Here is a 25,686-nt window from a genome sequence, read left to right on the forward strand (position 1 = left end):
AAACTCGACTCTCATCAGTTTTCGTCAAGAACCAACAAGCAAATACACAGGATGTGGAACAACAACTGCTGCTTTATTTCTTCCCTGGTGAGGAATACTGGTGGGTTTTTTCTACTTGATAATTTTAGAGTTCAAATAAACACCAGTAAGTTGAGATTGGAAAATTCTGACAAGAAAGCTTTAATTTTCCCCCCATCTCTGCACAGAAACACGTGCATTCACGCTTATGTTGTTTATGCAGGAGAGATCAAGCCACGGCTGGTTTTCTGTTACTACAAACACTCGGCCATGGAGCCTTTTTTTGCCGGTCGGTAACCACCCCACCCGCTCCAATTCCCTTCCCTAAATGAGAGGTTTTATTTCTCCCCTCAGCGTAAAGTCCACACGGACACCTTGTAGGCTTCCCTTTTTTAGACAAAATCTTGTTTTCCTTTTTTTCTACTTGCTGCTTGTTTTTGTGTGGAAAATCCCAGTAAAAATTGAGGATAAATGTCCTTCTACCATTCACATGGTCACAAAGAATATGAGGTCAGTAAAGAACTAACTACAGTAGCTTCGCATTATGTTAGCTGATGTCTTGGAGAGAACAGTACATGTTTAGGCTGATAATTTGACTTTGTTTTAATATCATCTTTTTTTTTTTAGCGTATAAGGTGTCTGGTTCATAAGTACTTTCTATTTTTTAATGGTATGATCTAATTTCTATGAGCTAATTTTGGACTACTTTATACTGTGTAACAAATAAGCAAAAGCCTGTTAATTTCCAGCTCAGCTGGGGAGCAGGAAAGGAACAATTCGCCGATTGCTAAATGAAAATGCAGAAATGCAAGCAGGGAAAATGTGCAATAATTGTTGAACCCCGAGGACCTTGCTTGGCTTCTGAGAATTTGTAGGTAATGGACCAGTGGGAAGATCTTGCTCGTAATATTTTAATATTCTGGCTTCTGTATTTAGTACAAAGGTAAGATGCTGGCGTGTTCAGATTGTACGCTCAGGTGACTGCCCTGTCACCTTCTGTGACAAACAGGGCCTGTTTCTCTAGCAAAGGTCTCTTGGATCAGTAGGGATGGGAAAAATAGGAGCTACAGCTTTGTGTCTGCTGGTGGATATGTATTTATGCAGTTCCAGCTCCTTTTCAGACAGAACACGAACCTGGAAAGCTAATGGGCCTTTGATCCAAGTTTGACAGTTGATGTTGAATTTGATGCTAGAGATGTCTGAGGTTTCTTTTGAGCACATTTCACCAGGTTACTTCCTAACTTCTCGTTTTGCCGCAGGGACAGTGCTCAGTCCTCTTTGTTTTTCCTGCTTCCCCTCACAGCCAGGCACTTCTGCAAAGAACTGCAGCAGGCAGAATGATGTAAAAGGACACTGAACTGTATCTGAGAACCTGTCAGAGAAAGCCAAAAAGCAAAGAGATCTCTTAGCAGAAAAATCTGAATCTGAAGTTTAAGACAAAACTACTTGTGTCATATTTTCAGAGCATAAAGCACTGACATTGGGGTGTTTATGTACTTTATTACATCTTTTTCTGGACGGAAACTGTGAAGTATTTCATCCTCGTATCAACTTAAAAAAAATCCTAATGAATTTCTTCTGTCCTCTGACAATAAGCTGGAGTGTTCCTTTTTTTATACACTTCATCCTTTCCCAAGTCTATTGGTGCAAATGTGATTTGAAACAAACCTCAGTTCTCTCTGCTGTGAACTTTTCACGAGCCCTCTTGGAGGGGAGGGACAGGGTGGCAGAGGGTTGCAGAAGGAGGTAGTGTCTGTGCAGTTCAGATCCGAGGAGGATGCTGGCCTTGCCTGACAAAGGCGACTCTCCTGGAGGACCTACCAGAGTTTAACAGGCAGTTCTGCCAGCGGAGACCACACACGGCTCCTAGTCCACCTCTGTAAGTACTACACCCAGAAAACAAGGATGCCACGGAGCCGCTCTGGCTCTGTTTCAGAGCATTTTAGCCTCAAAAGATTGAGGCCCCTGTTCTTTCGCTGTGCCCACCCTGGAAAGACCACCGCCGCCCTGCGCATCGAGGAGAGAGCAAAGCCCTCGAGCAGCCTGCTTGGTTTCGGGGTTAGCTGCCCCAATGGCTCCTGTGTTATTTCCCGTGCCGCGGGATGGCCGGCTGGAGGGGAAGGCATTCCAGGAGCATCCCCGTGTCCTCTGGGAAGGGCTTGCCAACAACTGCTCGTGTGTGCGCCGGCCTGGCAGGGTGACGGATGCCTAACGGCTCCGCTGCCTATGGGGTTTTAGGCACAACTTTCAGAGGGTGGAGCTGCCTTCAGCAGGAGGTGTGCTCTACAAGTCGGAGAGAGGGAGTCTCGGCTGGGCTTTGCACTCTCTCTGTCCACTTGCTGTTGTGAAAGAAATTTGGGTTTTTTACCTGACTGGACAAAGTTTTTATTATACCAGTGAAATTTCCAAGTTGTTTCGTACTTTGAAGAGTTTTAAGAATTCCTGCCGACACTTTTCCTGAGGGAAGCCATGCCCTACCAGAGAGTCCTTCGCCTGGTCCTGCTAACGCTGTGCGGCATCCTGGTCCCTGCTGTGCTGGCAGGTAAGGAGCTTTGTTTGCATTTAAAGCCCAAAAGCATGGGACATCTTTTACTAACCCGCCTCTCTCTCTTTGCGTACCTCTTCTCCCTCCCCTAAAAACATCCATAAGTATTTATTGAATTATAATTGATGAACGGAAACTAGTTTTGGAATTGGTGGCTGGTGGCGAGTAAGAACATATTCTCCATCCTGAATCCATGTTTCTGTTGGGGAAAATGGAGAAAAAAAAAAATCTTTTGTCACTTCTCCGAAACTGAACAGCAGTAGCACCTCCGTGAGCACTAGTGACAGTAGATCAGCAGACAGATCAGTCAGCAGATGGGGAGCTCTCACCGGCTGGTGGGAGAGGCTATCTGTCAGCTTTTAATGGTAGGAAGAAGTTACAATCGTGAAAAGAAACATTTTTCTCCGGTTAAAGCATGTGTGCCAATTTCTGGTTCCTTCTATGCTTTCTGCTACAGCAGAGCACTTTGCCACAGCTGCTGTAAATAGAAATATGAAAGTGTCCATGAAAACGTTTAGCTCGGTCAAAAGCTGAGGCGTGCGTCTGAACTGTCGGAGTTTCTGTCTCGAGCTGGGCACACCTGAAGCAGGCGGCGGCACTGGGAAGGTACGTGGCTGCGACTGGCGTCCAGCGAGGGGATGGGAAGGTTAGTGTGAGACACCTCTTCTGTGAGGTGCTGTTTTTTAAGGAGGTGGTTAGTAATTGCAGCCTCACCTGCTCCTGCTTCCAGCACAGCTCTGCAGGCTGAGGGGGACCGAGGGCGCAGTCGGCCTCAAAGGCTGCCTGCTCTGAGATGGGTTGTACAAGTGAGGCAAAACTGGCTTCCAGACTGACTCCGTAGATGGGCTCTGAGCATACGGGTGGAAACTCCTATGGGGAACTGCTTTGCTCAAAGCCTCTTCCTTTAAGTGCAGGCGAGGCGGTGAAGGGATGGCTCAGGCCAAGATAACAGGCAAGAGCACAGCGCTTGTTTTCCTAAATTCTTGTCCTGCCTTCCAAGACCTGGAGCAAGGCTGGATTGCAGTTCCCTCCCAGTTTGTTCTGAGCGTCTTGCCTGGCAGGCAGATCCTGGCCAGCCTTCTAGCAGATTAAATTATTTCTTTTTAAAGGAGCTTTCATACGGGTAGCTGCGCCTAGCTGGAACATCTGCGGGTGCAAGAACAGAATTGCTGTAGCTGGTATTTCCTCCAGATCCTCCCCTTGTAGGACACCTTGCTGGGAAACTTTGAAAGTAACTAAGAAATGAGCACTAAAAAGTGGATGTTTTCCTTCTCAAACCCTGAGCTTTGATTTTTGTATAGTGGAACATTAATCACTTAGGCAGGGTTTCAGTTTGTAGCTTGCTCATGCTCCCAGAAGCAGTGGCAGTGCCCTTCCCCAAAACGAGGTAAGGTCTTGTCTTAACTGTTACAGTCCGTTTCACTCTGCAGAAATCGATTAATTTCCAGTGAAACTTTGATCTGCTTCCTCTCTGAATTAGGATTTCCTTTACACTATTTTAAGTTTCCGATGTTCGGTGCATATTTGCTCTGTCTCCTGCCTTGCCACCTTTCCTGTGTACTTGCTCTCGGCTCGGCTTTGCAGCAGTGGTTTGTACTGAACTGTCCCTGCCTCCCTGTGTCACTTTGCTCCCGTGAAATACCCCAAGTTCACCTGATGCCTTTACTGGGCGAGTCGCACTCGCGCAGCGAGGCTGGTAGCTCTTGAAGAGCTTTGTACTGATGAATGCAATATTCAGATCCTGGGGCGTAGGAGAGACTCCATGCTGTCTGGGTCGCGTTTTAGAGGGGCTTGAGCCCTCTTAAGTTTTTTCTTCTCTGCTACCTCAAGGGCAGGCATCAGGGAAGCAGCCTGTGTGGTAAGCCATCCCAGGAGCAGAACGATTTTCTGCCGCGTTAGGAGCGGAGAGGTGCCTATCCCCAGCACAGGGGCTTTTAGTGCACAGTGGAATTTTTTTCTGCTTTTCACCCCATTAGAAAAGGAAATTTCCTGCCTTGCGCGGACAAAGAAGGGAAGGGCACACAGACAGCCCTCTGGTCTCCGTGCATACACATGCAGCCCTGCCTTTCTGTAAACAAGTTTATTTAACATTCATCAGAACCGCAACGCTCCGCGCTGCTCCACACTCAAGCTCCCGGCGCTCGCACATCACAGGCTGTCCTTTGTGCTCCCTATGAAGGCCTCTTTTCATCCCTGCCCTGGCCCTGCGCCCGCTGTGGCTACCTGGAGCTGGACAGCCCGTTGCTGGCCTCAGAGTTCACCCAGCCCCTGCCCTCCCATCTCAGCACCTCGTACTTTCCGTGGCAAAGCCCTCCATGCTGAGCAGAAGCGGAGTCTGCCTCGCACGGGGCTGCAGGTGATGCCGGCCATGCAGACCCGAGGTCCAGAATGAGTCTTCCCTTCCTTGTTGGATTTAATTTTATCTCGGCAGTGATTCAGAGCTACCTAGTACCAAAACCCGCGGGTACGGGCTCATGTGGAGGATCTCGCTGGCAGGTGAGGTTCCCATCTGGGTGTAGCAGTCAGAGCACTGCTGGGGGGCCGCTGGGTCGTGTACCTTGATCTGGCTTCTTGCCCAGCCGGGCTGGTTTCCTGGATGGTGCGGCCAGGGCTCTGCGACTGGAGAAAGTGTGAATTTCTCCTCCGAGGTACTGAGCTCTTTCCAGTATCCCATTTGTCAGAAATGGGGAAACAACCAAGTCTTTGACCCTCTTTGTCCACGTCACCTTGGTGCCACAGGGAACAGAGCCCGTTCGAGGACTTTCTGCACACCCAGATACTCTCTGCTTCCACCTTTTCCAAACGCAAGTGGCACTGAGGCCTAGGGCACAGGAGGATTGCGAAGAGCTGATTTTTATTTTTCCTATCGGCAAAACCCGTTTCAATTCATATAATGGATTCAGAGCTCCAAGTGAAGTGGAAGTTAGTAAAAAGCCCTTGCAAGGCCTTGGCTTCTGAATCCTGTGTGTATTTGGTATCTAAACTGTGATGTTGTCTCCTGAATTTCCTTGTTTTGAGCTACTGTGGAGATGCATTATACTGCAGTAGCACATCAGAATGTGTATAGGGGGAAAAAGCAGCAGAGCAGGAGATGTTGTGCTATAGGAAAACGTACAGGAGAAAACTTTGTTCAAGGACATCTTTCTGTAGCAACTCATGTGTCTTTGTTCTCGACAATAGGAGAATAAAAGATTATTAGGAAGTTTTTAAAGTTCAAGTACTAGAACGTGAGAAGTAGTAAATAGGTTTTGTCAGGCAAATTTCTTAAAAAGATGCGGTTGTTCCAACAGCTCTGTCCAGACTTACAGCAAGTCTTTGTAGACCATTACTCAACCTTGCTCTGCACCAACACACCTCTTAAATTACTGACACCAGTATCAGCTCCTGACTAAGATTGCTGGGTTAGAGGTGGAGAGTGTGCTCCAGAAAGCAGCAGGTCACCTTAATGTTTTCCCCCTCCTTGTAATGGATGTAATGTGAAGACACAAAAACTTGTGGAATAAAAGGAATAAAAGCCCCCAGGTTCTGAAAAGGGCACGAGCAGCAGAGTTGGATGCCATTAAGTTGATGTGTGAACTGTTGTGACTGAAGAAACTGTGTGCAATGCTCAGGTTACAGCGGGTGCCCTTGCCTCTTTCCCAGGACCACTGGGCATCTGTGTCCTGTGGAGGCACTCATTTCTGTCACTGTAAGCATAAACTTGTCACCCAATGGAGGAGGAAAGTCTCATTGTCATCTCCTATTGACAGGCTGTGAGGATGATGAGATGCTGAAACCAGCTTGTGCGAGGAAGAGTATCGGTCACTGGTGGCTAATCTCCAGGGATGAAGATGTTAGGTGGCCACATCTGCCTGCCTTGAGATCTTGCAGTCTGCCTGTGGGGAGGTTCTGGTTGTTTGGGGGTATCTTGAAGGATCCTTCAGATTTGATAGGCTTCCTCAAGAGCTGTCACTTCTGGAGACCTTTCCAGTCTTTCAGCCACCGAGCATCTGGAGTGTGGGCTTCCATGTCACCGTGCTGGCAGCTCACCCCACTTCCTTCTCACTGAGCACGGACATAGCGATTTCATCAAGTTGCCTTTGGCGTCATCCCTTCTAGAAACCGCTAAGTCCTGGTGGGTCCCTGCATCATTCAGAAAACTCATGGTGTATTTCTTTATACTTCAGTAACTCTGATATTTTCTTCCCTTTTCCTGGCCTCAGTTGGAACTAACCTGTGCTGGAGAGAGGGAGAATATGCAGTGCAGTAACGCTATTTCCCTGAAATAAGGCAATTTGTAGTGTCAACATAGGGGAAGGAGGAGGTGCCATCCTCCACCTGGCCTGTTGCAAAACACTGAAATACTTTTAGTCCATTTTTTCCGGGTCCCATCTTTGCCCTGTAAAATCCCAATAACTAAGACTATTCCATGTCTTTCTCCTAAGTGCTCCCAAGCTGTGTTTCTACCAAGTGGATTTCACTGGCAGTCTGTGGAGCAACAGTTGCCCTCAGTCTGTGCTCCAGTGCTGAGACAGGGCTAATGCTGGGGGAGGGCTTCTTTGTGCCGTGGGGCCAAGGTTTCTCTCCCTTCAGAGCACCCGGCACTGCGGCACGAAGCCTCGGCAGCGGTGGGGTTACCCACGTGTGTCAGCAGCCTGGTAGCCCCTCCGTGTGCCCACCCGCTGCCGAGTCGCTCCGGGGCAAACAAACCACGTGAGTGCACCAGGTGGGTTTTCCTAGAGATCGGTCTGGTCCTAAGACTGATGCCAGCACAGCTAATGCACGGCTCGCTCACCCAGATGTTAAACTTCTGGTCTTGTGATGGACGATGTGTTTTGAGCGTGCTTCTTGGTAGTTCTTTATTTCCACAAAGTTCTCGGGGAACAGGAAACCATGCACTACCTTGCCTTTGATATTTGGTTTCCAACCCTCGATTGCACCCCCTCCCTTGAGATTGCAATGCTTTTGGGTTTTTTGCAGCACTAAAAAATGCTGTGCCCCAAGGCCACGGAGGTCCCGTGTAACTTGCCCTTTCCCTGTGAAAGGCTGCGGCCGGGTCCGGAGTGTCACTCGGAGGCATTCGTTCAGGCACACAGACCGCGTCCTCCTCGTCGCGGTCGGGACGACAGTAACCGTGCAGGTGGGCAGGCCTGGCCGCTCTGGTGCTTCTTGTCTTGTAGATCATATTTAGAGTCCTGGTCTCCTGCTCATGCACAGAGAAGCTGAGCCCAGGAGGGAGAGGGAACTTGCGGTGGTCAGACAAAACGTCGGCAGCAGAGCAGAGAACTGAACCTCCTGAATCGGGTCCCACGCCTGTACTTAGAGCCTATGCAGTCAGAGTGTATCCAACAGGCGACTGTAAGAGGCCCTCATCTCTCACTTGGAGACATGTGAGACCTTATTAATTGTGTGTGTGTGTTGATTTTTGGCACCTAATACAAGCTCTGTTCTTCCCCCTCGCCTTTCTTGCTCTTACCAGAGGACTGAAACGGGAGTGTGGCATTTGATGCTGCTCCATCAGAGATCCGCTGCTCTCAGCCAGCGGCAGCACGGCTGACGCTCACGGGGACTGTCAGGGTGCTGCGGCGGGGAGCAGGCGTGACTTCTCCGGTTGTTAAAAGTTGGATGGGTGATTGGGCTTCTCAAACGGGCAGGAATGGAGGCATGTGAGGACACGAGCTGTTAGTTTAGGAGGGAAAATCAAAGGCGAGTCTTGGAAAGAAAAGTGCTGGTTACACACAGGCGCTCTCCCAGGCTGCGGCAGTTTGCTCTGGAGAGACCTGCCCGCTGGCAGCTTTCTCTGGCGATGGCGCTTGCATTTGTTTTTGTGTTCCCCCACCCCGTGTGCCTGCTGCAGGGCTCTCGGCGTCTGCTCTAGCAGCATCGAGGTGCAGGAACCGAAGAGAGGACCCAGCAGTAAGCCCTGGCTCTTGGTGATGTTCAGATGCAGGTATTTCACTTCATGCGTGTGCACGACTCTGCTGCTGCTTCTGAGCTGACAACTCCTGTTAGCGAGGCGCTAGACCCGACTGAAAGGAGTTGTGTTTCCCTTGGTTGAAGCGCCGTTAAGGTAAAACCGCAAGAACTTGGGACAGAAAGGACGTTTAGCACACTCTGCCCTTTCTGTGAGGGTGAACTGAAAGCATGTTTTAATCAGATGAGGGGAATTAACAAAATACATATCCAGAAGCCATCCAGGACTCTATCCAGGTCTTAAAAATCACTAAGATCATAAACAAATTAGACCACTTCCGCTTTACTTGGCTATCAAAAATCAGCTCTGTGCCCTGCTTAAAGAGAGCTGCAATAAATTTTTCAGGAATTTTTCAGATGCACCGGGGACAGGAGAGACTTTCCGGGACCTGTGGGTCTGGTTAGAAAAAGAGCCTTTGCACTACGGTTGGAAGGGGTAGTGCTCCCTCCTTGGCCCTTTGAGAACGGGGAGTTGGGAAGACCCTGTCCAGGTCCCACAGCCTCCCTGGACAGTGCCTGCATCTGTTACAGATCATCTGAGCTAACGCCTTTCCCCCGGTCAGATGCGAGGGGTACACCCAGCTCTTTTGGCTTTGGAGAGAAAAACATTCTTGGGAAATGCAACGACGACGTCCTCCCAGCGTGGTGTTCTCTTGCCAGACGGGAACGGCTGCAGTGTTGGTGCTGGCCCTGGTGGTGTTGATACAGTCAGGAAGGTTGTAGCTGGAGTGTAGCTCTTCTGTGTGGAGTTTCTCCGCTTGCCAAAGCAGCCTGGAAGCGGGGCTTCAAAAGCTTTATGTACGTTTGGTCTGTGCCTAAACCAACAGCTTCCCGATGCCACTGTTGCTAACTAAATAGCCCCAGCTCTGCTCGGTTCCTTTCCCTGTTGTTTTAACTACATTTACCCACTAAATTCTGTATTTCCTCCTGATCTGTCCTCTGGTAGCTAAACCACAGGATTTATAGAAGAGAGGTCCACTGGAAATGACACTTTCTGGAAGAGCCTCCGGATGGGATGTGAGTCTCCAGCTGTGCTGGTTGGTTTTGGAGGACTCGGGTCCTGCTGGGAAGGGCTCGGGTGTTCCTGGGGAGCCCTTGCGGAGCACAAACCTCTTGTGTGCTCGTACCGCGGACCCGAGGTGCCACCTCTGATGCAGTGACCGCAGATGTACCAGGTGTGTGAGGACGTGGTACGCACTGCTGCTCCCAGCTTCTCCCCAGGGTGGGTCAGCCAGCCAGAGTATGCTGGTGTCACTGCCTGATTGAACTGGCACAGGCCTCAAACTGGGAGCTTATTTGTCTGTCGTTGCTTGTTGGGCCAGAGTTAAACCTGGCAGCTGTCTTGCTGAAAATCCTGTAGCTTTTATGGCTGTAGAAAACTTTCCAAAACCAGTCTAGAACCTGTTGTGTTCCTGAGTCTGCAGGCAGCCTCGAATAGCTCCGGGGACAGTGGGAGCTACTCTTTGATGCGAGCCCTGCGGTAAGCCCTAGCAGTGGGTTTTACAGGCAGCAAAGGCGAGTGTTTTGGTCTTGGCCCTCCTGTTCCTTTTGATGCAGGGCTCCTGTGAGAGAACAGAGTGTGGTGGAGCCCATTAGTGCCGATTCTTCAGCGCTCTCCTCCCACAAAGTGCCGGCTGCCCGTGGGAGGCAGGGAGGGCTCCAGGTACTTAAAGCTGGGGCTGGCGCTGCCAAGATGTGCTGCTGCCGCCTCTCCTGCTGGACCAGGCAGAGCTGGGATGGTGCTGGGGCGAGTCTCCGAGTGCCCCTGGTACACAGAGAGACACCGTGCCAGAGCCGGGGTGCCTGGGGGTAGCTGTGCCTTGCCCCAGGGAGCCCAGGCTGTTTGCTCCGGCTCCTCTGCCGCCCTTTTTACCAGCCCAGGTAACCATCGCGTCCGTTCAGGTGGGCCCTGGCACTGGATGCTGTTAGGTTCCCCCCACCCCCTGCCCTCTTTTTTTTTTCCCCATCCCAGTGTGACATTCCCAGCGGTTTCGGCAGGGAGCTGTGGAATGTCTCCCGCTCCCGCTGGGGCCCACCTGAACAAGACTGGCATTGACGGGGAGCGCTCAGCTCAGCCACACACAGACAGGGAGGGCTCTCTGGTTTGGTCCCCGACCCCACAGGGGGAAGAAATAACAGGAGGTGAATGGTAACATCAAACAGAGCCCGGCCCGGCTTTCATCTCCCCGGCACGGTGTGGAGGTGGGGCAGAGGGAAGTCGAGGCTCTGGGGCTCCTATGTGGGGGAGCCGTGTCCTGCGCAGTGCCAGTGCCTCCAGCATCCTACACCGTGTGGGCTGGTGGTGCAGGACAGCAGGGCCCTGAGATGCTGTGAACTTGGCCAGTGCAGGTGGCCAGGTGGCCTCTGCCCTGCCCACGGGCATCCACGAGCAAACCGGCCGTGGATGTTGATGCAGGGCCTGTTTGTGCACGAGCAGAGGTCGCGTGGTTGTGGGGAGCTCCTTGTTGACCTGTGTGTGCTGTGCCTACACCAGGTTGCCACAAAAGCCTTATGGCAGTGTGGTTTCACCCCAGGGCATGGGCATTGCCTTCGGCCACTCTGGGTGTCAGTGCTCTGCGGAGGTGCTGCCCTCTCGGAGGAGGGCTCTGCCCCCCGGGGTTTCTCAGCCCTCGGCTCGCCCTCCATCCACCCCGGGGCACTCAGCAGGCAGCTGGAGCCCAGGGCCCTGCTGAGCTCTGGGTGTCCTGAGCTGCCGCTGTCACCAGCAGCCTGGCCGGGGCCACCCGTGACTGTGGGTGCTTGTCTCCCAGCAGAGTATCCGCAGGGCCCGGTCCCCACCCTCTGGAACGAGCCACCCGAGCTGCCCTCCGGAGCTGGCCCCTTCGACGCCGCCACCACCACAGCCCGGCTCTCAGATGCCACCGCCTTCCCCCCATACACCTCCGAGCTGGAGCCCGAGGACACCACCCACCTGCACCGGCTGGACGCGGGGGACGGTACGTGGCTGCGCCATGGGCTGCTTGCAGGTCGCTCCCACAGCGGCCCGGCAAGTCCTCACTGTGGAGTTGCTCTTTATGGGCCTGTCACCTCCCAGGAGGTGTTTGAGCCACCAGAGGTGGCCTGTCCCCAGCCACGCTGCTCTGGTGGGGGGCTGCTGAGGCCCTTCCTCCTGCCCCAGGGCTGACACGTCGCAGCAGGCACCAGCGAGAAGCGCGTCAAGCCCAGGTAGGCTCCAGGGCGAGAGCGTGCCTGAAGCTCTTTAAACGGGGAGCGTGAGCACCTTCCCTGGCTCCTGAACTACAGCAAATGCCTGTTGCGATGCGGTTCTGCAACAAGCAAAGCAACCCCCTCAGTGCGGATGTAAGAGGAAAGCTGAGCTCCAAAGACCCGCTTTGTGGCAGCTGTCCTTGTCACCGGGAGCTGGCTGAGGGGCGAGCGGCTGGCTCCAGCCCCCTGCCCAAGGGCTCAATGCCACTGGGGCGCAGAACCACACCTTGGCTGTGTGGGGACATGGGAACAGGGCCACCAGGGCCAGTGCAGGGAGCTCCAGGGCAGGGATGTGTCCTGACGGCTGCGGATGTGCTGGGTGTAGGGGGTGATCCCCATAGCCCTTCCCATCTGGGACCCACCGGCTCTGCTGACCTCATGCCACGTTGTTCTCTGTCCCTGCAGGCTCACTGGGGCCCGGAGCTATTGGTGCCATTGTCATCGCCTCCCTCCTGGGTACGTCTGTGCTTGTGGCCTTGGTCGTCATCACGCTGAGAAAGTTCTCGGCCTCGTGAACTCAATAAAAGTTTTTTCGGTAACACAACCAGCCTGTCTCCTGCCCTTGACTGCTCCTGCTCCCCGCCTGCTCGGGGCCCCCGGGAAGAAATGCAGCCACGGATGCGGCAAAGGGCACTCCAGCCTCTGCGCTGGGCAGCAAAGCTGCACCCCAAAGCGCTCTTTTCTCTTAGCGTGCGGATCTCCTGGGCACACAGAGACCTGGCAGGCTTGACCACAGCAGGCAGCGTCACCCCCGCAGTCAGGAGGGACCTGCGGCAGTGAGTGGCTTTGAGCTGGCAGCAGCTCTCTTGGTCTAGCCTGGGTGGCGGTAACGGTGTTGGGCATCACCTTGCACAACTGTCCTTGGGAAGCGTTGCTCAGTTGGTGTAAACCACCCCAATACTTCCCCAGTCTCACCCCACCCCCTGTTCACATTCAGCCCTACTTCCACTCCCTGCGTTTGGGCCAGTTGCCCCCCACCAGTTGCACTGGAGGGGACTGGGGAGGAGGCGAGTGGTCGGTGTGGCGGGAGGAAGAAGAGGCACACGTGTAGCTTTGGCGCTGGCTCGCTCAGCTATATTTCATCACACGGAAAAACGAGACGACGAGAAGTTCCCCTCAGTTCGCTGAGGCATCCCAGCGGGGGCCGGGGGGCTCCAGCCCGTGCTTGTGGGCCCCAGGCCTGGCCCTGTACAACACTTGAGACCACTGAAACGGAGGCGTGCAGGGCTGGGTCTGAGGAAACAACACTGGATGCCACTTGGTGCCTGAAAATGGCACAGCCTGTGCCTAGGGTTTGGAGTCCTAAAAAGTCACAACAGAGCAAGAGGGTCTGGGGCGAGTCCCAGGGCTTGGTGGTGGGTCGTGGGACACTGTACGGCAGCCCTGGGCCCCTCTCCCCTCAGAAAAACGCAGCGAGGAACCGCCGTCCTGGCACTGGGGAACCTGGGCCAGCCCCTCCGCTAGCAAAAGAGCTGTTTCTGGTGGGTAAGGGAGCATTTCTGTGCTATGAGAAACATCCCAGGCGGGCGCGTGGGGCTGTAGTGCCTGCGCTGGGCTGCTGCTGGGCTGTGAGGCTTGGCGGATCTGCGATGTGGTGGTTTCTCAGGTAATTTTAAGGACTTCTAGAGCTGGAGCTTCTCTGGGTTTTGCTATAGAGAATTTCTGGCTGCTGCAAGGTCTGGACCCTGAGCTGGAAGTTTGGTTGTACTCAGAAAGCTGACTGTGGGGTGCTGGTGGGGGGATCTGACTTGGGGTCTCCCAATGCGCTTGAAGCACCAGACTGGAGGCTGTGGTCCCTTCCTGGCCCCCAGCTCTGGGCTGGGTGCTGGCAGGTGGCCGGGAGCCTCTGCCTGGTGTGAGCTGCCCAGGGGCCCTCTCTCAGGGGTGCTACAGGTGGCCGGGGCAGGCACAGCCCTGCTGGCTGCTGTCACATGCTAACATGGTGGCACTAAGCCAGGCCTGAACGGGGAACCCCTTCGCTCTCCCTTCACTGCTGTGGCTCCTGCCAGTTTGGTCCTGGGGGCAGGCTGCAGCACCCCCAGTGCTGACTCTGGGCCGGCTGTCCCAGGGCTGCGGTGACAGTACGGACACCTGCGAGGACAGCCCTGGCCCTCCCTCAGCTGAGTCTGGCCTCGTGCCGCACACCCCCCATGACACCCCCCGTGTAACCTGGGCCCAGCGTGGTGCTCCAGAGCCCCCCTCCAGCGGCTCCCCGGCATCCTCCTTCCTCCACGCGCTGCCGTCAGCATGGCCGTGTTCCTCCACTCTGTGCACGTGGCTCCATCGGCAGGCGGCTGCTCACCATCCCCTTTTCAAGCACAACCGTGGCACCGCCGGAGCGTACAGCAGTGCAGGCCACAGCGCCTGGAAGACTCTCCTTCGCAGTGTTACAGAAAGATGCCAAATAATTGATTTCCCTGATGGACGCTGGCCGCAGCTCGGGACCAGCCTGTAGCCAAGAGGCCCTTGGCTGCGGCCGTCTGGGACTGTTCAGAGCAAGGCTGTTGAACAACAGGCGGCTGCTGTGGGTCCGTCTCCTGGCTGTGCCCTGGGCTTCATGCGATGCTCAGTGCCACAGCTGGAAGGAGTGATGATCCGACTCTGCTGGCGACAGAGGATTTGCGTATATACAGGGAGGTGAGCCTGTACAGGGAGTTTGCGCACGCAGGTTGTGCGCGCAGCTGGGTGGCGTGGGTTACAAGCATGCAGGCAGCGATTGCTGGGCCTCCCACAGCACGCGGGACAACAGCTCCTGGGGCAATGTCACTCGCCTGCTGCGTGGCAGCCCGGGTCTGCTGGTGCTCCCGTGGTACGTGGTGGTGTGCGGGGAGGCGCTGGCACAGCCTCCCTGCTCTGTGCCTCGGTAGCAGAGACCGCGGGTGCCAGATCAACCGGGAAAGGCCGCGGTGCCAGGCCTTCCGCAGCGGCTCTGCGGAGGGATGCTGGCGGTGGAAGAGGCAGTGAGCCATAGGGCAGGGCCCAGGTATGCTTCGAGGCCATCGGGTGGGCAGAGACGTGGGTCAGGGCTGGCGAGGCTGGGCTGCTGGTGGAGCAGGGCTGGGTACGCAGCATTTCGGAGCATTTGACTAGAAGCAGATCGAGGATCTGCCCATGGGAATGGGCCCAGCGGCTTCACAGCAGGGCTGGGGAGGTGGAGTTCCTGGGGCTCGTCCCAGCCTGGTGCCAACGGGCTGTGTGAGAGGCGGTGAGACAGTTCCTCTGCTTCAGTTTCTACCCCTGTAAGATGCTGCTTTAGGAGGGCCCCAAACTCAAGAAGTAGCGATGAGCTGTAAGTACTCAAACCGGGCGACATCAATTGCTTAGTTACGTTTGTGGCCACGTGCCTTTCCCAAGCGGCCTGAGCCACCCCAGCTAGCACGTGCGCAGGGAACTGGGGTCAGCTGGCCGGCAGCCGGTGGCCTTTGGGCTGCGTCCATTTGGCTTGTGCTCTTTGGGGCTTTACAGAACACCTGGAAAGGGGTTATTTTAGCCAGTTTGAAGCACTGATCCCCAGGAAAGGATCAGTGCCGCGGGAAGCATGGTGGGGAGCCCAGGAATTACAGTCTGTTTGTTCAGGGGTGCGTGTGCCTGGTCTGGCACACCAGGTCCTGCACCATGGCCCACAACACCACCGCCGCATCCGCCCAGCTGGCAACCTCTGTCCTCTGCCCCTCTCCCAGAGGCACTCCAGACGCCTGGGGATGCCACCGGTCATTGGCGGCTTCTGCTGCCCAGTTTTCTCCGCTGACTGTCATCCGACTTGTGCACCCGGAAACACTCCTTCAAGTTCTGGGCTCGGATTTTGGGGTTCAGGATCTCCTCCCCCATAGAACTGGGGAACCAGCCCCTCTCCTGGTCATGAAGACGCTCCCCAAATATCCAGCCTGAGCAGAGACAGAGACAGGCATAAATGGGGAAGGACTCGCCCTTGCTCCTGCGCTGGGACAGTTGTGCTGGGAAGAGCCTACGGAGCTGGCAGTGCTTTCTGGAAGCTGCTCAGAGGCCTGTGCTGGAGCGGACCCAGTTTGTAAATCTAGCCAAGGAGGCCCGCTCACCTGAGCAGCACTGTGGTCAGCTGGCTCAAGGGATGCCAGCAGAAAGCAGGCACTGATGCCACTGAGAGCCCTCCGCCGCCCCTGATGCCACAGGAGTGGTCCCCGGCAGAGACCCAATGTGACCGAGTCCACCAGCTACAAGTGTGCCCCAGAGACCAGGACCAAGTGGCTGCGAAGCATCATCAAGGTAAGAACAGCTCTGGGTTACATCTGGGGTGGACGTGCCAGCCCTGCCATGGCCCGCAGCCGGTGCCAGGGTGGCTGTGCCAGCATTGCCACCGCTCAGGGCAGCCTGGATTTGCGGACTGTTAGGAGGAGGCAGTAACTCCCTCCTGCTGTGAGCTCCCTTGGCTGCGATGCCGATGCCAGCGTCTGTCCCTGGCTGGAGGGCCCCTCCTGTCTGCTCGGCAGCCGCCTGCCTAGAGCAAAGCCCACCCTTCCGCAGGGACTCCAGGCCCAGCCCCATACCATCCCCCGTACCGTCGTCTGTCTTGTCCAGGATGTTGAGGACGTCAGCCAGTTCTAAGGACAGCTCATCTGGTTGCTGGGCCACGTATGGGTGGACACACTGGATCTGCGGGCAGTCTGCCAGGAAACAGGGTGAGAGTGAGGGATGGACTGGGACGGAGCCCGCTGCAGGACAGCACGGCTGGGGTGGGTGTAGCACTGCAAGCTCTGTGAACGGTCCCTCTGATCTGGTAAGAAACCCTGCGGAGGCCGAGGGGTGCCCCAGCCACGGGGACCAGGGGAGCATCTCTGTGGGGAAGGGAGCCGGGTGCACGTCACCACCTCAGTGCCACCCATGAGCAGCTTGGGTGGGAGGGAGAGTGCTGGTGCAGCCCAGCCCGGGTTGGAAGGGAGCAAAGTCAGGGTCAGGCCCAGAGACAAGTGAGTATCGATGGTGGAAATGCAAGGGGAGCCCAAGGAGAGGGTTCAGCTTCGGCAGAGGCCCCACGCCTGGGGTTGGACTGAGATCAGGGCAGAATAAGGTGCACTGGGGTAGGGATGAAGAGCTCCTGGCTCCCATGGTGTGTCTCTTACCAACAAGTCTGGATGTAAAGGAAACAAACTTGGTTCTCCGGTTCGGGGCCAGCGAAATCATCCAGCGCTTCATTTCACTCCTGGATAGGGGAAACAAACGGAGGCTGTGAGCATGAGACAGTCGTAGGGACTCCAGCTTTCCTGCCCAGCCAGCCTTGGGGTCCTAATTCCTCCTCTCACGGCCCTTTTCTGCCTGCCCCCCCAGGGTCCTGGACTCACTGGTGATGCTGAGCCCCACTCTTGCACACACCGGTTGGGATGTCACGCATGCCACAGTGCCCTGGGCCCTGCCACACAGGCCTGGCTTACTGCAGGGCTACCAGGCTGGCTGTCCCCACAAGCAGCAGGATCCCCCTTTGGGGAGCAGCACGGCTTCAGAGAGCCAGCAGCAGGGTGGGGGGCCTGGCATCCTCTGAGCTCTAACCAGCAAAGGCAGCTCCTGGCTGGGCCAATAGGAGCTCATAGGAGCAGTTTTTCCTGGAGAAAAGCAGTTAGAAGAACCTTTTATTCCCGCAGCTGCTGTGCGGGAACATTTAAAGGGCAGAGCTGATTAATTCACTTGCAGACGAACGCTGCGGCATACCAAGGGTACCACTCGCTTGGCAGCGGATGAGACGAGAGACCCGTGTGAACACGTCGCCAGATCCAGCACGCTGTTATGCAAAACCTGGGCCTGCAGCAGGAGGGTGAAGATTTCACAGGTGCTGGAGGAGCCTCAGGCCTGGCTCTCCCTTGAGGCTTCCCTCAGCCACGCTTGGAAACGGCGCAGTTCATCTCCACAGGCTCCAGCTCCTGCCTGGAGGAGCAGCTGTGCTCCTGGCCCCGAGGGAGCCAGAACTTTCTACCTTCTCAGATGTAGTTTTAAAGCCTGAACTTGACACACATCTAAAGCCACTGGAGTGTCTTCTGGGAGGAGGGAGGCCTAAAAGGGAGACGTGAAGGACGAGTGCTGGCAGGCTGATCTGCAGGGCTGGGAATACCTTGTGCTTCAGGGCTGAAGCATGATGCCAAGGACCGGTGAAGATACCTGCAGCTGCAGGTCAAGTGCAGCCCCTCACGCCGTGAAGATGTGCAGGATGAGGGCCCTGTGCACTGAGGGGTTGGCACATAGAGATCAAACCAAGAGTCTTGCTGTGCTTGTGGCCCTATCTGCAGGCTGCCCTTGCACACAGCTCCTTGCAGGGCTCTTTGGATTCTGCTGGCAGCCCCCCAGCTCCTCTCAGCCTGCAAGGCGCCCACTTGCGCTCCAGTCCTGCCTCTGCGACCAGCTGTGTCCAAACGTACTGCCAGCAGAGCCCACCCAGGGCACTAGCTGCAAGCTGCCACGAAGCAGGTCATCATTGCCGTATGGGTTCAGAGCTGGGCAATGCCGCAAGAGCTGTGGAACAGATGCAGCAGTCTCTGTTTGGTGCCCACTTAACTCTTCTAATTCTTCAGTTTTCCAGTTTGTGCCTGGTACTGCCCCGATCATCCCTGCAGCTCTGGAACAGCAGCCTTCAGCAGTTGCTACATCACATTTCAGTGCACAAGACCTGTTGGTAAGCCGTGCTGGATCGCATATTCACTGTGGCCATCTAGAAGATGGGACAGGATGCAGAAGCACAGAACTGCAATTACCTCCCCTGAGCTGAGGCAAACCCTGGCCTGGTTTATCATTCTCCGCACAGCTAAGTCTCACAGACGTCAAATGTGCGTTTGCCCTGCATAACGTGACTGACATCTCTATTTTCAGTACAGCAAAGCTGCAGTCACGTGTCTGGGGAGAAGGTGCAGTTGCTCACTGTGCTGGGGGCTCGTCTTCCTGATGCTGCTGCTGCACTGCGCTGGGGGGTCAGGGTGCAGCCCCCGGGGCTGCAGCAGGACATGGTCCCAAGTGGGGCTGGTGTTCGTTAAGGGGTATGGGTGTTGAACGCTGGCCTACTGACAGCAAAGTAACATCAAGCTGGGGGTGCGCATCATCTCTAGTAGCTGCTTAACTGATGGGATGTGTACACCTGTAATAGCATAGACGCTGTGCCTAGAAAACATGGGCCTGGTAACATAGGTCAATGAGAAAGCCATGCCCTGAGCTCCAAAATAATCAGGTCTGTGTTAGCGCAGCTGAATCGTTTGCCTAGAGTGAGCTTGTTGGAGTCTGAAGTGAAAAATCAGTGAGCCAAAAAAACCTGTATCCAGGGAGACAAGGAGGCCTCGAGCAGCAGAAGGGCTGCGCAAGATCGGCATCGGCTGTGGAAGGCGCTGAGAAAGAGGCCTCTTCTCCACCTTTGCCTACAAGCAGGACCACTTTGCTTCACAGGGCTGGTCAGGGCTGGCTTGATCTTTGCAAGTGAGCAAACTGAGCCGCTGGAGCGTGCACAGCGTACGTCCTACTTGCTTTTACTTTCCGAATATGCTGCGGGCTGTAAATCAGTTAGGCTCCTGTGCCAGGGCTGATTTCTGACCTCTCTGTTCCAGAACGCAAAGTGCCCGTCTATCTTCCACCCCAGATGCTACAAATACACCGTACAGGAGAGTTCACTAGTGCCTTTCAGTAGGAGAGACCAAAGGCGGCCTCAGGAGAGCGATGCTGGACAGAGAGGTTTGTACGGCCAGCCCAGCTGCAGCAGTGGGACCTCTGCCTGCCTGACCCTGGTAAGCCTGGAGAGCTGGCCCCCATGCAGGCAGGGTGCTGCCCTTGCATGGGTGCAGGGGGAGAGCGGTGCTGAGCGCTGGCAGGGTGACTGTTGTACTCACTGGGATGATGCCTTCAGCATGTAGCTGGCCTCCCGGTCGTCTGCGTTCTCCAGCAGCCTCAAGATGAAGACATTGGCCAAACTCTGTCCCTGGTCTTCTAACTCCTCTACCCGAAGAAGCCCCCGGGGAGCCGAGTCAAACACTTGGTACTTGTCCCTGGGAGAGGTTAGAGGATTAGGAAAAACTGCAGTTATTCCAGAAGACTTTGGCTTCAGCCACCCAGAACTGTACTGGGGACACAGCCCAGGAACCTCTGCATGGCAGGAGGATAAAAGATGCCCTGCTGTGGGAAGGGATGAGTGGGTGGCTATGAAAACCCACCGCAAAGCAAGAGACTCTCTCCTTGCTCTGCCTTAGGCATCCCGCATGGCCTAGAACAAGTTGCTTGCTCTGTCTGAGCTGCCCATGTACAAAACACAGACGGTGCTCCCTCAAAGGGGACTGTGAGGCTTAATTCATTCCTATTTGTAAAATGCCTCTGTGTTTTCTGGATACAAGCTGCCGCAGAAGCAAAATATTTCCAGGCGTACAGACACTGTGGCGACATGTTTATTAGAAACGTTGGACTAGCGAGATGCTCTCTACCGGTGAGTCTAGTTAATGCTACAAAGAACGTGCTGTTCTCTGGGACCCGTCTGTATTTCACCAGTGTCTAGTTGCACAAGACATAGTCCTAAGCATGATGACATTCTCCTCCTCCTGAGGCAGGTTACACCATGTCAAATATAACCGCTAGCCTCAAGCCTAAATTTATACCCTTCCCTGCTGTTCAAATTTTCTAGCCTGCTTTCTTAGAAGTTTAACTGACTAAGTCTGAGCTGTTCTTCAGGAAGTGATGAGTCAAAAAATCACTTCTTGACAGGAAGACAGGCCTCCTGGGTCAGCCTACCAGTTGATGTAGCTCACTGCCACTCTGCAGAAACTGGTGGATACCTGCTCGCTCGCCCTGCTGGGAGACCTGGCCTGGAATCTGTTCAAGTCCTGTTTGCCATAAATTTTCAACTCGAGAGAGCTGTGCCACCCATGAAGAATCAACTGCGTTCAAAGGCAAGGTGACTGCTGGAGGGGGGTGTACAGGTCAGGCGAGGATGCCCTCCCTGTGCCTGGGGGACAGGACGGGGGCACAGCATCGCAGCTTGGATAAAGCCAGGGGCAAATAGGACTAATGAAGTGCCCCGCGTGCTACCCGAATTTTGCACTCACCCAGGAATTTGCCGGCAAATTACCAGCAGATCATTGAAAAGGAACAAGTAGATTTCTCTGAAGAGTTTCTTGGTGCGAAGCGTTCGTGATGTCTTTGGACCATTCATTTGCTGCAATTCCCCCTGCTTCAGCAGCCAGCGGGAGTGAGAGATGATGGGCACAGACTAGAAGTGAAGAAAAGACGGCAAAGATCAGGAGAGCAGCAAAAACCCATGGGTTTATGCGGTCAAGATGCTGAAAGCAACAGGAGATGCAGAAGGAAGAGCAGTAAGCTCCCATCACCACAACTTGCACTGCAGAGGATGGAGTAGAGCTGGACAGAGAGGGCAGTGTGCTCTGCCATCCACACCGCAGCCCGGCACAGGGTGTAACAGAGCTCAGGCAGGGACACGGCAGGGGCCCGAGAATGAACAAACGCTCAAGGACGGCGATGCTGGAGTGCCAAGTGCTGGATTTAAACACCAGGCTACGCCCTGCACAGCCTGATCTATCTCTGGGAGATCCCACGTCTCATCACCTGGGCTGAGCCTTTCTGGCCAGGGAGACTGACTTTCAAAAACATGTATTTGGCCTTTTGGCTACAAAAAACCCAGGTTAAACAGGTTCTCACTGCTTGAGTCTGTCCCAGCCAGGAGGAGATACTGTCCACGCAGCCACAACAGCACTTCTGCTAGAGTTTTACCACACATTGTGTTAAAAACAAGAAGCCCAGAACAAAGCACATCTTATATTAGAAGAATACTAAGCTTCCAGTCAAATGACTGAAATATTAGAAAATATCTACATAACTGCTACTCTTTCCACCTTCACTCCCTCCCCGTGTTCGACACATGCATGGTGGCAGAGTCTTTCTTTCCACACTCTTGCACTCTTTTCACCAGAGGAGCCCTGCCTGCACCCATGACCAAGGCGGACCTGCTCCAGGGATGAACCAGCTCCTGCCTGTCATTACAGCCTTACAAGAGATGAAGGCAGTCTTGCGGCTACCCCAATCTACTGCTGTCCTATGGACTGTGGTCTAGCCCTGACACAGTGGTAAAGTGCTCTGGAAAATCAAATTCTTGGGCGCCCAGCATGGCTTTCCAAACAAATGGTCTCAGATTTTTTCACTTTGGTTGTCCAGGTATGTAAAAAGGTTGCTGGGAAGCTAAATATGCTCCTTAAAGTTTCTGAAGCAGGCAGATCTGAGAAGCATCTCCATAGCACTCAAGAAAAGAATTGGCAGCTTTATACTCAGCACTGGAGTTTCATGGCATATATTAAATGAGATCTGGTCAGACACCCCTAAATATTGATTCAGTCATTCCCTGAGTGGAGCCAAAATAGATCATCAGCAGGTAATTAGAGAGTGTACATAATGCATAAATGCAGGGATGAATTAAAATGGTGGGATAGTCTTCATTTTGGTGTTTTCCAGCTTTGAAGTGTTTAGCTTTCATTTTCCTTTAATGTCATTTGTAATGTAAAATAACAGCTGTAAGCTGACCTGCATTTTGAAGAGAGGTGAGAGGGAAGAGCCAGAACTGAGTGCTGGAGCAGGAGCCACCCACTGCACACAGGCGGTTTGATGCCAGTGTGTCACATCTGAACGCACAGAACGCACAACACGCTGGCCTCAGTGCTGCCCCCGGCCTCTGCAGCGCGCATGCACAGAGATCACATGCATGGATGCAGCGCCTGCAGCAGCAGCATCCCCTTCAAAGGCTTTGGAGGGGGACAGCATGGAGAAGGCCACCACTGAACACTCACTAAAAGGAACGCAACTAGGTTACTGCTGCCATATATGTGCACAAAACACCTGGATGCTGTTGGTTTGCTGTCTGCAAAGGGTTACCAGCCTTTGGTTATACCTTGATCTTGAATTCCAATTTCTTCTGGATGCTGATCATCTGCTCTGTTCGGCTCATCTTCCTGACACCTTCATTACATGCTTTCACCACCTGGGAAAAAGAGAGTAGAAAGATTTGCCTCCACTGGCCTTAAGCAGGTAAGTGATGACGGACAGCACAGAAAGGCCTGACCGTGACAGGGTAAGTGCCCTGCCGTAAATGGAACTGACCAAGCCAAGCTCTTCTATCAGCACTGTATTCGCATGAAAAAGAAAAGAAAAAAGAAAGAAAGAAAAAAAAAACAACAACAAAAAACCGCAAAACACCCAGAAGATGTTATAGCTGGAAGGTGACTATCAGAGGGCATGTTAGATGGCTGCATTCAGTTACTGAACCAGACAGTATTAAGCAACACTCCTGGTTGCACAGTAAAGGGAACAGCTCCTTTGCCAGATCCTGACACACCATGTACCTCATCTTTCTTGTCCCCAACGCTTGAAACGAGGTACATGCACAGTATCATCTTCAAGAAGAGAACGAAGCCAAAGATCCTCATTTCGAAGATGCAAATGCTGTGGTTCTGCCAAGCACACCAGATGCCAAGGCTATGAAATGTCCCGGGGAAAGGGACGTTCATCATACACAGCCCAGCTGTGTTCTGAGTACAAACTTTTAACTGAAAAACCACAACCAACGTGCAGACACTACCCTATTACAGGGACCTTAACCTAGATGCCACTGCCTGTTTCATAAGGAGCAACTCTCCTGAGAACTGGCTAGGTAGAAAAATTATGTTGGAGAACAAGCTTTGCTTTGTGCTCTGTTTCTGCTACTCAAAATCCACGAGAATATCAGCAACTGAAACCGTGATCAACTCCTACCTATCAAATAGGATATCTATAAAGAAAATAAGCATTGGATGGTCTCGGTTGTGATGCTTGCACCTAGCTGGACATTACACATCTAAACCTAAACATTTTCAGATAAGTAACCACGCAAAGGGAGTTATGAAATTGATTACGTGAGTCACTGAGAGCTGAATATAAAAAGAGCATTTTTCCATCAGCAGCTGTAGTCATCTGCATACTACAAACAGCTTTCCTCAGGCTTTTGACCAATGGAAAAACAGATACGTCATGAGGGATTCTGCAAATACTAATGCAGAACATTCTTCATTGCTAAGGTCTCTGTCTTTATCCCTAGTGATCTCCAAAGCGTATACTTCCTAGACTAGTTCAAGCAAATCCAAGAGCCCATTTTGTTCTAGTATTGCAGTCAGAAGCTGCAACCGTATCCTCAGGCTGACGTTCTAGCACAGTTTTCAACTTCAAATACTTATATTGAACTGCAGGATTCAAGAGATATTCCAAGCTTCTGATGGAGAAGCGTTCAAACGCTCTGTCCCAGCCCACGTAGCTGCCAGCTACAGATCATTCAGATATGTAGCCTGGAGGTGGAATCGCCCTGTCTGACCGTGTCAGGAACAGCCCAGATGGAAAACATCCCAATGCCTTCCTGGTGTTTTATACGCAGCAGTAACTAGCACAACTGAACACCACACCTACCTACCGGCTTCAGGGAAGAGGGCTAAAAGCAGGCTGGAGTACTTCATTAAGAAACTTATTCTAGGTCAGAGGAGGAAGTTTGCTGTATTGGAGGAAACCTGACACAGTTGTACTCTACTGCCTGTTGCAGCTAATTACATCTCTCAGTGGGATCCATCACCTTCAGGTATCTGCAAAAACAATTTGTATTTGTGAAGACCCCAAGGGAAAACATTCTCTCTGCCCTTTTCTACAGCAGAAGCATTCACATCTGTTGTTAGCAAGGGATTCCTCATCACTGGCATCTAAGTGCTGCTAGATTAGTCCATCTTTGAGAGCAGGAAAGACTTAAGAAAAAAAAATTACTCTTGAAACACAGTGACAGGATTCAAAGGGACAGCTGCAGGAGTGAATATAGTTTTTCGGTCTTTTCTGGGGAGGGAAATGAGCACGATGGTTTAATCTTAATCGCCTTAAGTTAGCTCATTCAAACTTACTGTTTCCAGCTCTTTATGTGCGTCCAGGGCAGTGGTTTCCCTGTCAGACTTCTCTTCCACTTTCTTCAAAATATTCTGCAGGGGAGGAAAGGCTGTGTTAACTCTGATCCCAATCTGACATCACAGAAAAGTCTTTGCTAGCCTCAGAGTTATTTCTGGCCATCAGCCTAATTACAGGATAGGTGACAGAGTACAGTGACTCTCACCTCTTAGTTCCTCTTTTTCATTAAAACTTGTTCCCATCTGATCTTATATCTAAAAGAAATACAGCAGGCAGACTCCTATTTCATAAAAATAAATCAACAAATAAAAATAGCTAGAGCTGGCACTAACAGACAGTGCTATTGGTAATCCCGGTGGGATAAGACCATTTGGGACTGAGCTGTTTCCTCATCCCTAGAAGCATATCCTCCAGCACACTGCTTAGACAAGCCGGCAAAGCACAGAGGGAAGGTGGCTGACAGAGTCTGGTCCAGGCCACCATGATGTAGACTATTACACATATATTACACAAGTAGAGTATTTCCATGTTCTGCAGCTGTTCTGCACTGTGCATCTGCATGTCAGCATCCTAACCATCAGGCAGCTGGGTTGCTACCCCTTCTAGCAGCTCAACAAAGTTCCTCCTCAGCTTTTGCTCAGTAAAAGCTATCTGGCAAATTCAACACTAATTTGGGGATGGTTTCTGAGTGACTGAAATCTTTTTTTCTATAGTTGTTGAGAATGTCTGATTCTGTGGAAAGGCTTCATCCAGCCCTAGGGTTGATCGTGGCTGTATCCAAGCCTCATTCACAACTGCTGGAAAGGAAAATTCCAGGAGTGATCCAGAAAAGCTTCGGGAGAGATAGAAGAGCAAAACTCTACCTGCACCAGCAGCTTGAGCCGAGTGATCCTTTGAAATGGCAGAATCAGGAAGGAAGAAAAGGACAGGCCTTTGCACTTGGGATCCAGCTCCAGCTGTGAGATCACTTCCCGGAAAGCTGGCTTGTCCTGGCTGAGAGGAGAGAGAGAGAAGGTGAGGGCTTTGAGTGCTACCCTGCC

The 25,686-nt window shown here is 53.1% G+C and overlaps 2 protein-coding genes across 9 annotated transcripts in view; one reads left to right on the forward strand and one right to left on the reverse strand.

Moving 5' to 3' along the window:
* The first annotated feature begins 24 nt into the window (after nt 1–24).
* Nucleotides 25–12,290, forward strand: SNORC (secondary ossification center associated regulator of chondrocyte maturation). Of its 6 annotated transcripts, XM_075157987.1 has the most exons (4): nt 2,479–2,560; nt 4,743–10,396; nt 11,287–11,472; nt 12,149–12,290. In XM_075157987.1, the coding sequence occupies exons 2-4, from the start codon at nt 10,252–10,254 to the stop codon at nt 12,256–12,258; spliced, it is 441 nt and encodes a 146-aa protein (XP_075014088.1). In that variant the 5' UTR covers nt 2,479–2,560; nt 4,743–10,251; the 3' UTR covers nt 12,259–12,290. The 6 variants fall into 6 exon arrangements, with proteins under 6 accessions (XP_075014092.1, XP_075014089.1, XP_075014093.1 ...); XM_075157991.1 differs by lacking the exons at nt 2,479–2,560; nt 4,743–10,396 and adding an exon at nt 25–100; XM_075157988.1 differs by having other exon boundaries at nt 1,602–10,396; nt 11,290–11,472.
* Nucleotides 12,291–12,793: 503 nt separating this feature from the next.
* Nucleotides 12,794–25,686, reverse strand: part of NGEF (neuronal guanine nucleotide exchange factor) — a 42,175-nt gene continuing 29,282 nt past the window's right edge. For all 3 annotated transcript variants that reach the window (XM_075157996.1, XM_075157993.1, XM_075157994.1), the window contains 8 exons: nt 25,510–25,639; nt 24,646–24,720; nt 22,626–22,715; nt 20,776–20,939; nt 19,573–19,728; nt 16,840–16,919; nt 16,279–16,383; nt 12,794–15,627 (listed from right to left, as the gene is read on the reverse strand). In XM_075157996.1, coding sequence (XP_075014097.1) covers nt 15,455–15,627; nt 16,279–16,383; nt 16,840–16,919; nt 19,573–19,728; nt 20,776–20,939; nt 22,626–22,715; nt 24,646–24,720; nt 25,510–25,639 — 973 coding nt within the window. In that variant the 3' untranslated portion in view covers nt 12,794–15,454. The remainder of the gene's footprint in view (nt 15,628–16,278; nt 16,384–16,839; nt 16,920–19,572; nt 19,729–20,775; nt 20,940–22,625; nt 22,716–24,645; nt 24,721–25,509; nt 25,640–25,686) is intronic.

Source organism: Calonectris borealis, chromosome 9 (genome assembly GCF_964195595.1).
Source record: "Calonectris borealis chromosome 9, bCalBor7.hap1.2, whole genome shotgun sequence".
NCBI classification, from domain to species: domain Eukaryota; kingdom Metazoa; phylum Chordata; class Aves; order Procellariiformes; family Procellariidae; genus Calonectris; species Calonectris borealis.